This window comes from Chenopodium quinoa, unplaced genomic scaffold (genome assembly GCF_001683475.1).
Source record: "Chenopodium quinoa cultivar QQ74 unplaced genomic scaffold, ASM168347v1, whole genome shotgun sequence".
In the NCBI taxonomy this organism is placed as follows: domain Eukaryota; kingdom Viridiplantae; phylum Streptophyta; class Magnoliopsida; order Caryophyllales; family Amaranthaceae; genus Chenopodium; species Chenopodium quinoa.
Window position 1 is genome coordinate 2,249,940 of NW_018743032.1, and position 13,604 is coordinate 2,263,543.

Sequence of the window (13,604 nt, forward strand, 5' to 3'; positions counted from 1 at the left end):
ATGAAGAATTTTGAAGATTAATTTATACTAATAGAAATTTTAAATATATAAAACGTTTAAAATAAGGATTTCTTTTTTTGTTTTTATCTTTTACTTTTGAGATTGTAATTAATTTTGGAAGATAGAAAGGTTTTAAGGATTAGAATGAAACAAATGAAATTGTGGGAGGAAAAAAGCATTAGAAAATAATAAACAAACTAGAAAATTTCAACCTCGAAAATAACACAAAAACAAAAACAAAAAAAAAATAAAAAATAAAAAATTCAAAAAATAGAAATAGATTGGGAAATACCTTATCTTAAACCATTCAAAAGTGGAAACCTTCAAAATTGGTCAACATCCTTTAGGAATAGTGATATGAGTCTTAAGTCCATAAATTTCACTATACATTTCAGCAAAATTTTGGCAATTGCCTTGCTTGAAATTCATTTCATGCATTTGGTTTTCATTTATTGAGTCAGCAAACACTTTTCCCATTTTCCCTCACTTTCACTCAATTCTGGTTTTAGTACTCCATATTTCATGATTTTCATCTTCCTTTTCCTCTCTCGTCTTTCTTTTTCCTTCATTGAAGCACCGATTTCCATTGAAGCAGAGTTTTTTCTCCTCCAATAGAGCTGAGATAAGAACTTCTCATGTTTTTTGTCAACGATGAACTATGAGTAACGGTTTGGGTTATTGAATTTGGTTTTTTTGAATTTTTATAGATTATAATTATGGAACTTAAGTTTGGGTTTTTGAATAAAAGATTATTTTTGGGCTGAAATGGTTGCTTCAATTTTAGATTAATGGAGAATGAAAAAAATGCCAAATTTGGTTTCCTCCATTATTGAAGCGACTTTGAGGTAAATCGTCAATTATCAATTTCATTATATAGGGTTTATCTTTAATTTATTTGTTAGTTTAGTCAACTTAACGCACTCGAATCATTAATCCAAATGCTGCAACTTTGAGAAATCAATGGAGGTTTGCTATAAGGTATACAACATATGGTATTCTCATGCTTGGGGTATTGATATTCTTGTAGGCAGGGCCTTCTTTGCTCTGGGTTGGATCATCAAAGGTGGTAACCTTCTTCCTTCTAATGATGTTGATATTCATAAAAAAAAAATTGAGGTTTCTTCAACTGCTGCTTGAAATCAAGGAGAAAAATGATTTTCTGGGGTTAGTACTTGATCTTTGTCCAATTTTGTTTATGATTTTTGGTTTTTTTTTTCTTAATTTTTCAATTGCGTTTTGTTTTCCAGAGTATTTTATAGGGTAAATGTTATTTGGGGCATTTTAAATTAGAAGCATCTTGATTTATTGTGATTAGAGTAAGGTTGTGTGATGTTTAAAATATTAATATAACGGGATTGTTGTGTTGTTTGCTTGTGAGATTCGTGAGTTAGTGTGAGATTTAGTTATGGTATTTAATTTAGTTGTATTTAGTTCTAATCCTATTCACAACTAAAAAATCCATGCTATTTCGTATAAAATTTTAAATTGACTGCTATATCGACTATATACTTGTATTTCTTACAAGCTTCTGCCCACTAATTAAAAATATATATATATATATATATATATATGAGAAAGAATGAGTAGAAATGTGTAGTAATCTGTTTTGCAAAGTTCATATATGTTCCATACTTTTTTGGGTTCATATATAAATCTTCCTCTGCTATGCCCTGGACCAACAAATTGGTAGGCTTTGTGTGTGCGTGGGGTTGACTATTGTTTAAAGATTTTATTCATAGATAACAAAGAGATGAGAGAAATAGTGACTGGGTGAGACAATAGTGAGTGCACGCAGTGTGTACATGTCTTGTAATTGTAATATGAAAGTTATTGGTTAGAGTCTTGTGAATGGCTCAGAGAGTTTTAAGCATCTTTTTATGCTTTAAAGGAGTTGATTCAGTTTCATCTATAATGCTTGGTTTATTGTAATACCTTTGCGGACATTATCATACCTTATTCTCATGCAAGACCCATTGACGTTACCTTTCCCTCAAAGATGACAAGGAAGCTACACACAAGGCCATGCTACCATCTATCTGAATTTGCTTAAGATGTTGAAATTTTCCCCCTAAACACAATAATATGTTAAAAAGATCAAAATCTGCAAATGAGCAACTAAACATAAATCTAATTAATAAAAAACAAATTTGCTAAAGACACACAGAATTCAAAGTATGGGCTGGCAATGGATCCAAAAAATTATAAGCACCAAGACAACAATACTTATCAACAATATGCAGTCATCTACGTGAGGAAAAATAGTAATTTTGCAATTTCCTCCATTGATAGGTACAACAAGTGTTACCATACTCAACTACATCACATGTATTTACAGAAAGTTTCACATCTATATACCACCCTGTCAAGGTTTATAAGCACTAACCTTGCAAGCCTTAGTTTGTTGGCCAAGGCTATCAAGAAAAGAAAATATCTTTTAATTTATTCTGATGGTAGCAGACTAGAAGTAAAAAACTCCAGTATTCTCTAGCTTAATTTTTGCACTTTCATTAGTGGAATAAGTACAAGCTGCACCCACTTTATATTATATTCTCTAATTATAGCTCTTTGATTTATATAATTAGTGTGAAGGCAAGCCAAATCCAAGCCTTTGTGTAAGTTCCTCTCTTTTTCTGGCACAAGAGAATTTTTTACCCCACAGAAGACATGGATATGTGAACGAAATAGATAGCATAAATTTTTTAGTTGGGTGACTTGTGAATTCTAACCCTATTCTAATTTAAAGTTTGTTTTTAACATCCATGTCTTCTGTCGTTAGGCGACTTGTGAAAGTTCAGGGTATCCAAATACCTAATGCATATGTGTAAACTAAGTTACTCGGATACAACCTGAAGTTTCTAATATAACGATCTTTATGCAGGTGAAAAGGGAAGTTGTCGGCATTGTTCCTAGCTTAACTAGGTCTGAAGATGGAATGCAGTCCCTTGCCCAATATTCCAAAGTGGTTTTGCAAAAACAATCTGACCTTTTGCAGGATCCCGGGTTGAGGTTGCTTTCTCCCTTGACTCTTAAGTCTTTAACCTTTTTCTTTAATCCTCTTTAGAACTAAAGCTTGCTTGGTGTATTGTGAAAGCTAAATTATGGAACAATGGAAGATACCTCTCCAGTAGTTTAGGAGATTACATTGAAGAATAAACCAAATTATATAATCTAGAGCATGAGTCCACTTCTAAAATACTAATATGCTCATGTTATCCTCTATAAGGGTATACATGGTCATTTTTACTGATGAATGTTGAGCTATGTATGGAGGATTATGAAAATGCATAATCATAGTGTTATAAATTATATAAAGAAAAAAAGCATAAAAATAGTTGGGAAATATGAATAATCCAGTTGTTAGTTTTTGTAAGCAATGATATCTTATTTGTTGCTCTAGTCATTGCTGTATTTGATTTGATTTCTTGATTCTCCATGTTTTATAAGAAAAGATTTGATTTGAGTTTCTTATGCTTTTGATTTCTTGATTATCCGTGTTAAAGTTTGATCGAGTTTCTCTAATTTTTGGTAAGATCTATAAGCAGAAGAAAACATGTATGATAAAGCCATGTTGTGTTTGGATTGGTCTAGACTTGAAGCCATCAACAACTGATGTTTCCACCATATACGTAACTTTTTGCATCTATGGACTCAGTGGCGGATCCAGGATTTTCAATTCGGGGGGACAAAATGCTTAACTTACAAATAGCTTAACAAAAAATAAAAACAAAAAAAAAAACTCAAACACACAAATTAGTTAATACTTAATATTAAAATTTCAAAATAAAAAACATACTTAGTCATACAATTCAAATGATGAAAAAAATTACATAAACATTACATTAAAATTACACTTTCATCCTTCGAGTCTTCATATTTTGGAAGCGATCAACAATTTTTTCATCGGAAACTCTTAGGAAGACATCCTTCTCAATAAAAGTGATCAAACAATCATTCATAAGTTGATCACCCATGCTATTTCGCAACTTATTTTTGACACATGTCATTGCGGAAAAGACTCTTTCAACACTTGCCGTGGCAACCGGAAGAATCAACATCAACTTGATAAGCAAATGAATAAGAGGAAAAGTCTTATGCTTATTAGTTTTAACAAGCATCATAGAAAGAGAGTTAAGGTCATTTAAACCTTGAAATCTATCATCATTTAGCATATTCTCCATGAATATATCAAGTTGACATTCAAGAGCCATCAAATCAAAGCTTAAAAATTCTTCGGGATAAAAAGAGGAAAGTTTAAGTACCTTATCTTTATCAAAGGATGAGAAGTTATCTTTAGGACTTAAACAAGCCATACATATTAGTATCTCCATATTCCTCTCATTAAATCGATCATCAAGTTCTTGAAGATGCAAATCAATCACTCTTACAAAAATTCCAACCCGAAAATGATGTTCATTTGTTGCTTCTTCAACAAAACGTCTTGATCTTCCTTGAGGAACATAAGGAGAATCCATAGTGGGAACAACAATACCATGTTTAGCACAAAATGAAGTTACCTTGTTTAAGAGAGTATCCCATCCTTGCTCCCTCATTTTTTGCAACACCAATTTTGTGTAAGTGACAAGTTCCATGGCATTTACAATATCTTGCTCCTTTCTTTGCAAAGCAACACACAAATCATTAGTGTAACCAAAAATAGTCAACATCAAGTGAGCAATAAAAACAAAGTCAAATTACTCTAACTGTCCTAAAACAATTTGAGCTTTGAACTTATCTTCCGATACACCATGCTTCCCAATGTGTACAAGTACCTTAACAATTGTAGGAAATAAGAGGATGATGTTTGAAATAGACTTGTAATAAGAACTCCAACGAGTATCCCCGGGCCTTTTCAAACCAAGTTCTTGATTTAAACCCGATCCACTCACAATATCCCCTACATCCAATGCTCGAGCAACTTCTTCAGCTTGATCTTGTCGAATCATTTCTCTTCTCTTGCAAGAAACTCCAACCACATTCAATAAATTTGCAAGTATCTCAAAAAGCCAACCACAACTATCATTCTTTTTAGCAATGGCAACTAGTGTTAGTTGAAGTTGATGAGCAAAACAATGTACGTAGTAGGCACTTGGAGTATCATTCATAATCAAAGTCTTAAGACCATTTATTTCACCTTTCATGTTGCTAGCTCCATCGTACCCTTGCCCCCTTATCATAGATGGACTCAATGAATGTTCAACAAGTAAAGACATGATTGCATCTTTAAGAGTTAAAGCGGTAGTATTACTAACATGAACAATGCCTAAAAATCGCTCCATTTACCTTTCCACTATCTCTATTAACAAAGCGCAAAACAAGAGCTAGTTGTTCTTTTTGGGACACATCACTTGACTCATCGGCTAATATGGCAAAGTAATCATCACCAACTTCTTCTATTATGCACCTAGTTGTTTCTTTGGCACAACAATTAATAATGTCCTTTTGAATAGAAGGGGAAATCATTTGACAATTTTTAGGTGCTTTTTCAAGAGTATGTTGTCTTACTTCCTCAACCTTTTCTCCTAACCATTTCAAAAGCTCAAGGAAATTACCCCTATTATATGACTCCCCGCTTTCATCATGTCCACGAAATGCCAAACCTTGCCCCAAAAGAAACCTTAAACAAGTTAAAGATGCATTCAAGCGGATAAAATATTCACTTTTAATCACCTCACTTGCATTGTCAAACACATTCAAGATTGATTTTTTTTTCCATCTCTTAAATTCACATATTTCTCATAAGCAAGATTATGAGCACTGTTAATTCCACCAACATGCTTCTCAAATCTTTCCGATTTATTCCATGCCCTAAACCCTCCATCAACAAATGCATCACCCCCCGAATAACTATCAACTTCATTCTTGAACAAGTAACATACAAAACAAAATGCAGCATCTTTTTCAATACTATACTCAAGCCAATCCCATTTCTTGAACCAATGAACACTAAAGCGACGTAAACCAGACACTTGTCTTTGAGGAAAGTCATGAGTTTTTGGTTGGCAAGGTTTTTTAAGAATATAACCCCTCCTAACTGCATTTCGTTCATTTGCGGGGTAATCCATTATGTTTATTCTTTTTCCCGGATCATGAGGAAGAAGTTCAACATCGTATACCAAATTTTCCTCCAATGGTACATTACAAGTACTTGAACCACCCATTTCCATATCATCTTCTTGACTTTGAGGGGGGCTTAATGAAGGGGAGTTATTTGACTCATTTTCATGGAGTTTCTTTCTTTTAGACAAGAATTGTCGAAGATCGGGTTGTTTTCTAGTAGCCTTGGATTTGTTTGAATTAGGTGAATCATTTGACATTTCTTAATTACATTAAAAAATATATATCAATTATTCAATTTCGGAATTTCCACAATTCACATCATTGCTGCATACTATAAAACCTAACATTAAAATTGCAATTAAAATTAAAATTCAACAAATATTGCAATTAAAATTAAAATAATTCAACAAAAATCTGGAAATTAGGGTTAACAATTGGTGAATTGGGGATTTCAAATTAACAAATTGGGAATTTCGAAATTCGAATTAGGGTTAGCAACTTAGCAAGACATACCATAAGTTTAGCAGCGACTCAGCGAGTGGTGAGGAACCCAGGGGCCAAGGCGGACAGCCGGACATGCGGTGGTCGGTGGAGCAGCGAGCCAGTGACGCCTGACGCACTCACGCACGCACCTGCAGCGAAGACTGAAGATGGAGCACAGCCGCACAGGAGCAGCGACGCACCACGCACGCACGAAGCCTCGACGGTCGCCGGTTGGTGGAATGGTGGAGCAGCGACGCAGTGGACTAGTGGTAATGGCGAATTGGAGTGAAGATTGAAATGGAGCAGCTGTGCGATTTGTTTTGCTTTTTTTTTTTTTTTCTTAATTTTTTTTTTAAATTGGGGGGACAGCTGTCCCCCCATGTCACTTAATTGGGTCCGCCCCTGTATGGACTTTGTTATGGATATGCTAATTTCACTGTTTGATGTCCATTGGAATCCTTATATATATATAATTGTTTTGGTACATAAAATGTCTTAATTATATTTTTATATACTATCATGCTTTAATACTGCATATGAGCATATGAAATGATGAATCGTTCAAAAGAAAAGGTAAAAAAAAATACGATGATGATCAAAAAAGGCAATTGTGAGAATTAGAATGATGATGCTGCCTATATAAAACTCCTTTTTAATTATGCTATACTATACTAAGTAATTCTCGTAGCCCACATTTTAAAATTTGACTCTTCCACAAATATGTTACTTTTCTATTACCAAAGATAAAAAGGGAAAGAAAGAAAGAGTTGCTTTTCGTGCTATTTCCAATAAAGGGCTGAGTATGACAGAGGAGTCAACACTTTTTCTCTAGATGGTATGGAAGTTATAGCTGCATATATATTAATGTGACTTTCTGGCATGTTGGGAGCTTGCTCATATATGATTACGTGATAAGTGCATAATATACCATATTTTGCGCCCCTAATATTAGTCCTACAATAGTTTTTAATTAGTTATTTTATGAAATTATCCTCTTTAATAATTTTAGTTCTTAGTTTATGTTAGCATTTTATTTTATAGCTATTTTTATAATAATTGGTACTTAATATCAAGTTGTGTATTTTTAATAGGAAAGCAAGAAGAAAAAGGAGTGGGATTGGCAAATACTAATAACTAAAAGAAGCCCATTTGTTTTACTACTCCAAGGCACCAAGTACCACCATTACCACTGCACGTGCCATCATCTAAAAGAAAAGAAAAAAAAAATAAGAAAAGGGGGAAAGAGGAGCGTGAAGACCAGGGAACAAACCCACCCTTGTCGAATTTCATCCCCAACAAGAATTGCAATTATCCTCCGAAATTCAAGGACAAGATATAGAGAAGATGAATTTCTATCTTATTTCACAAATTTATCTCTTTAATCCTGGGAAACCTAGGTTGCTTTTTGGGTATAAATACCCCTAATTATCTCATACGGAACACGCACAACTACAACAAAAAATCGGAGCAATTGAGAGTAAAGGTTTTGATCGGGTTCCTGATTTCGGACAATTGAAAGAGAAGACAGCCATTGAAGGAAGCTTAGTCTCGAATTCAAGGTCGAACAAGAACGACGGTGAATCGCGGGGTAGAAGCGAAGTATCATACGAGTGTTCTTGAGTACAACTTTATAAGTTCTTCTTACTCAATTGTTTTAATTACATACCTTGTTCATTCCTTTACTACTTTTATTAACTTATTTTGATTGATTATTAGTATAATATTTTGGTTCGTATTGTTACAATCGACTTAAGTGTTTTTCTGATTTAGTTAGTTATTGAAAATGCTTGTTATTAGTGATAAATTTTTCAATTACACGCCTGATTGTTATCTTTCATTGTGAGTGATTGTGAATGTTTGCTAATTATACGGTTTAACTTAGTTTACATCGTATAATGAAGTAGCCCCTTCTTATGCTAAATCTGCGATTATGGTTATAATATGAGTAGAAGTATTTTCAATTTAATTATTCAAAACATTTATGTGATTAGATTAATTAGGACTAATGATGTCTCCTAGTTTATAATGCTTTTATTTCTAAATTATATGAGTTGCAATCATATTTGTATAAGTTAGAATGGTTTAGAGTCAATTTGGCTTAGTTCGTAATTGACTTAAATTAAGGGATGATAGAGAGTCTTTGTTATCTTAGGCTCTACATTTAGTCAAATAATTATAATCGTGGTAATCAAGGTCAATTGTATGTCGTTGCTAATAAACTAAATCAAGTAAGAGTTATTGAATGGAATGGTTAGTTGTGTCGTCAATAGTAGTTCAGCTTATTTTATATTAGTTTTAGCTATTTAGTACTATCTTTAAACAAACCCCCCCCCCCCCCCCTTTTATGTAAATATGTAAATAAATGTATTGAATGTAGAATTGCCGTAGTATAATGTAATTTAGTTAAACTTTGGATTTTGGAATTAATGAGTCTCCTCGCGGGATCGACCCTTGCTTACACTTTTACTAGTTGTTAATATTTTTGAAGGTTAAGTTAGGTAAATAAATTAGGTAAATAAATATTTAATTTTATACGGTAAACGACACGTGTCATTACGCTATTGAAGTGACACTGTCTACTATAATTTGCTTGTAATTGTGTTGATTTCTAGTTTCCATATGTTCAGGAAGCCAAGGCAAGAGCTGGGTTTACAGGACAAATTGAGAAGAGGTAGTAAGTGAGAGATGAATTCCAGAAAATGGCTATCGACAACCAGGTTAGAAGCCTGGAAGGCGGACACCCTCCCCTCTTATATTAAAGCCTTTTTCCGACACTGATTTAGGGATAAGATTTGAGTTTCTCTATTTTGATGTGAGTATTAGTGAGAAATTGGGGAAACGATTACTCATACTTTATCGATCGGTAATTGAAATTAGCTTTACCTTAAGACTTTATGTATATGGTGACAAAATGGCTTATAATAGTCAAATATGAGCTATAATAAATAGATTTTTAGTGTTGTAAATTTATTAAATCTATTAGGGTACCTCAAAAGACATTATAATCCCACATGATGACATGAATGGACTCTTTATTGTCCATATAGGTTACATATTCTCATCTTGTATATATATGGGATGGTCTAATGAAATGAGATATCAACTATCATCTACATCTCTCTCTAATATTCTCCTTTTCCCTTATATTTATAACAAGGTGATATATTTTACTTCATACTTTTAGACAATAATATATAGTTATACTCCGTATTTTTTATGTAACTCAATATTTATGAACCTCGAATGTGGCTTGATATTACAATTACATCATTTTATTAATAATTGTACTTAGATTACAATAAACGAGAATATGTGATCATGTAGTAAATTTTGTTTTGGCTGGTGGCATATCAACACCACTTTATGTGTATGAAGCTTACCTACTCTTATGGTTTTTAAAACATTGGTGCTTTTTGTCGGGTACATGGCCAATAAGCATTCATTTCCATCTCTAGCTAACATCCTCTTCAGAAGTGGCAAAGCAAGGGAAAAATGTAAAATTCTTATAATAAAGGCAAAAGAGGAATGAATTGTTCATAAGGAACAATGCCTTTGTTTAGACTTTTACATAGTTTGTTCACATATTTTCATTAGGTAGTGGATGTGGATAAAAATAAATTAAAAATTACAGTGTTGGTGATCGTTTCTTAGAGGCATTGGTGTTTTAACACCTCTTGTAGTGATGTGGAGAGATAAAATTATAGTGGCCTGGTTAATTTGTTTTTCGGATGAGTAAACAATAATAAACTCTGGTTCCTGCTTCCTCTTAACTTCGACTAGCTGGTAGGTTATGAGCAATAGTCACTTGACTCCTAAGAACATTACAGATACTACAAAAAAAAAAAAAAAAAGCTCATTAATAATAAACTCATTAATGTTCAAGGGTAGATTCCTAAGCTCCTAGGCTGAGCTTCTTGGATTCTTGATTACTATGCTTACTTCATTGTCACACTTCCACATTAGAATTATACCTTACTGCTTTGCTAATACCTACAAAATTGCTTCCAGTTCCGCTTGAAGCGCTTATTTCGTGTGGACCGACTAATATAAGCTCCTCCTTCCAAAACTTTAGCCTCATTCCTTATTTCCCACCCTATCGTTGCTACACTGGTTCTATCTGTTTTTCCATAATTTCCTGCTTCGTCCTCTATTACAGTGTTGGATCATAGATTGGCTTTCCTCTGTTGAACCCTGTAGATCATTGTCTCTCTTCATCTTAAACCTTTTCAGAGAGTATTCCAAGATAGCCATTATATTCTTCGGGCTTGCACTGCCTCCTTGCTTGAAAAAATATTGTTTCTATAAATTGAGATTACCCAAAAAGTAGCAAGCATCAAAGGTATTGATTTCTCTTTGTGTTTTATGAGGTATGGTATTGCAGCAGATTTTTTGTTCAGGAATTAGTTGGAGGGTGTATACCCTCTGCCTAGATTCCCAATGGGCCACATGCCCACACTCTTCTAACCAAGTCACAATCCTGAAACAGATGTTCAAGGGTTTCTTCATGTGCACCACACAAGGCATGCACACCCTGCATTCTCCACTATTTTTCTCTTCTTCAACCCATTTCCACAACTAGAACGCTTTTGCATGATTTTCCAGGCACAACCCCTTATGTGTCTCATTAATTTTACTTGTCCTTAACTACTTCAAAAGACCTAATTTACCATATGCGATACACATTTTAGCTGAATTTATGCAACAACCGCGTACTATCATAGGTTCATTAGACTACATCTATTCGCATTATTACATTATCTAAACCTTGACCGATCAGATCCTTAGCTTCTCCATCCTTTTATCATCATTATATGGGATAGCTCCTACTGAGCTATTCCTCGCAGCGACTTCACTCAGGAGAGGCGCAACAATCAATCAAGAGTTGGCATGAATGACCATACAACCTCTTGAAGGGATAGTTGTATGGGATAGCTCCTACTAAGCCATTATCACGCTCCCGACCTTACGGGGTGCGCACTCACTGTTGTAAGGATATTTAGTGGGGCTCACCAGCCCGTTAGAGTTAGCTTACAGGCTGACCAGTATGGCTCCACCTGAAGGAAATTGTACACCTATAAATAGAGGACCAAGTACAACAGAAAGCAGGTTAGACACATAAGTTACTACACACTCTCTCTCTATCTAAGTACACTTTCTCTCTCTAAACACATACTAACTTAAGCATCGGAGGGGGGGTTCCTTGAGCCATCCCCGAGGGCACGCAGTTACGTTTGTTACCTTGTGCATGTTACTCAGTTGGACCTGGCCCGTACCAGTCCGAACCCCCAGTACCATACCGAAAACAATTAGCGCTAGAAGGACGGGCCAGGATTATCCGTACTTAAAGTTCGCCGACTAAGCAGGGACCGACTGGTTAACCGCTATGGCCTGAGAGGGAGCGACACAAACACCAACCTCGAAAACAACTGAAAACAACCAAACACCACAAAACCAACAACAACTACTACGGATCTAAAGGGATCCACCGAAAAACCCAAATCAATTGTAACCCAAAAATCCAATTCGGTCAGACTAGCACCTGGTGCGACAAAAGTATTGATGAAACCGAGAGATCCGATAAGATCTAGTCCTTCTTTCAAATTCGGAATGCCGGTAACAGGCCCGAATAACGAAACAATCATCCAAACTCCCCCAACCTAGAAATCTCAGCCTGTAACATGCCAACTATCCTTAAAAACCTTTCCAAATGCAGTAAGGAGAAACTGGCGGCGATTACGGCGGTGCTTATCAATTTTGGAAAAGAAGTTGGCTCGACATTAGTTGTTGTCACCTTAGAGCCAACAACCAAGAAGCCTGCGTCACCGGTTCTCACCCCGGAGCAGAATGAGCTGATCTAGTTGAGGAATATGGTTCTAGAACTGGAAGCTTGCAACCTGAACCAGGAGTGGGGAGAGGACGAAGGAGCTGAGAAGGGAAGCCTAGAGGCACGAGTTACTAGCAGTAGATCTCCAATCACATATGAGGGCCAAGCCTGGATAGGGGGAAGCTTGCGCGGCTCCTCCAGATGATTCCCCATTTTGTAGGAAGATTCTAAAACAGCCGAAGGAGAAGATCAAGATGCCAACCTGCAAATATAATGAAACTACCACCTCGAAGAACCATGTCTCAGCGTTTGAAAACCACACGATGTTGTATACCATGATAGTCTCGGTCTGGTGTAAGGCGTTCCCTCCTACACTAGAGGGGCTGGCAGCTGAATGGAGCGGGGCCATCCTAAAAGGTTCCTTCTATTCTTAAAGCCAGTTGAAAAGGATGTTTGTGGAACACTCGTCACCTTAGTGGATCGTACCAAAATGACCTCGAAGCTAATGTCATTAGTCCAAGGGAAGGATGAACCCCTTTGGGATTTCATCACCCAGGGCCACAATAATCCCTGATATGAGCCAGGAGGTAGCCCATTTAGCCTTGCAGAGCGGACTCCTAACTGGATCACCATTCAGAGCGTACATGGGGCGTAAGAGCCTCAAAACGTTGGCAGAGGTGTAATACCCCTCATGATTCCTTTAAAGGAGTTTAATATACTACTCATACCAACGAGGTGCACTTCCTTTTAGGGAGCTCATATACTAAGATACTCCACAGTTCAGTGTGCTTGGTTGGGAGTAGTCTTGGGATGGGCGACCTCTTGGGAAGTTTTCCCGAGGTGCGCATAAGTGATGACAAAATGTGTTGGAAGGACTTGTATTGGTCTGTGGGGAAAGTTGTTGGCCCTTGATGCACATTTTGTGACAATAGGCCCCTCCCTAATTTGTTAAGGGTCGAAGTTGCTTGGCTGAAAGTAGTCTTAGGATGGGTGACCTCCTAGGAAGTTTTCTCGAGGTGCGCATGAGAGAGGACAAAATGCTCTAGAAGGACTTGTGTCGGTCTGGTGGGGACAGTTGTTGGTCCTTGATGCGCATTTCGTGACAATAGGCCCCTCCCAAATTTGTTTGGGGTCAAGGTGTTATAAGAGGTGTTAGGAAAGGCTCATAATTTCATAAAAGCAAATGAAACTGACAGAGCCATGCTTGGCAAAAAGGTGACAAATGACCTAGCTAAGCGGG

General features: G+C 35.8%; 1 protein-coding gene across 1 annotated transcript; it reads right to left on the reverse strand.

Moving 5' to 3' along the window:
• Positions 1-3,845: 3,845 nt before the first annotated feature.
• LOC110730437 (zinc finger MYM-type protein 1-like) lies at positions 3,846-5,276 on the reverse strand. The gene is made up of 2 exons (XM_021910240.1): positions 4,696-5,276; positions 3,846-4,614 (listed from the first exon to the last, which is right to left on the reverse strand). The coding sequence occupies exons 1-2, from the start codon at positions 5,274-5,276 to the stop codon at positions 3,846-3,848; spliced, it is 1,350 nt and encodes a 449-aa protein (XP_021765932.1).
• Between the last annotated feature and the right edge of the window lie 8,328 nt (positions 5,277-13,604).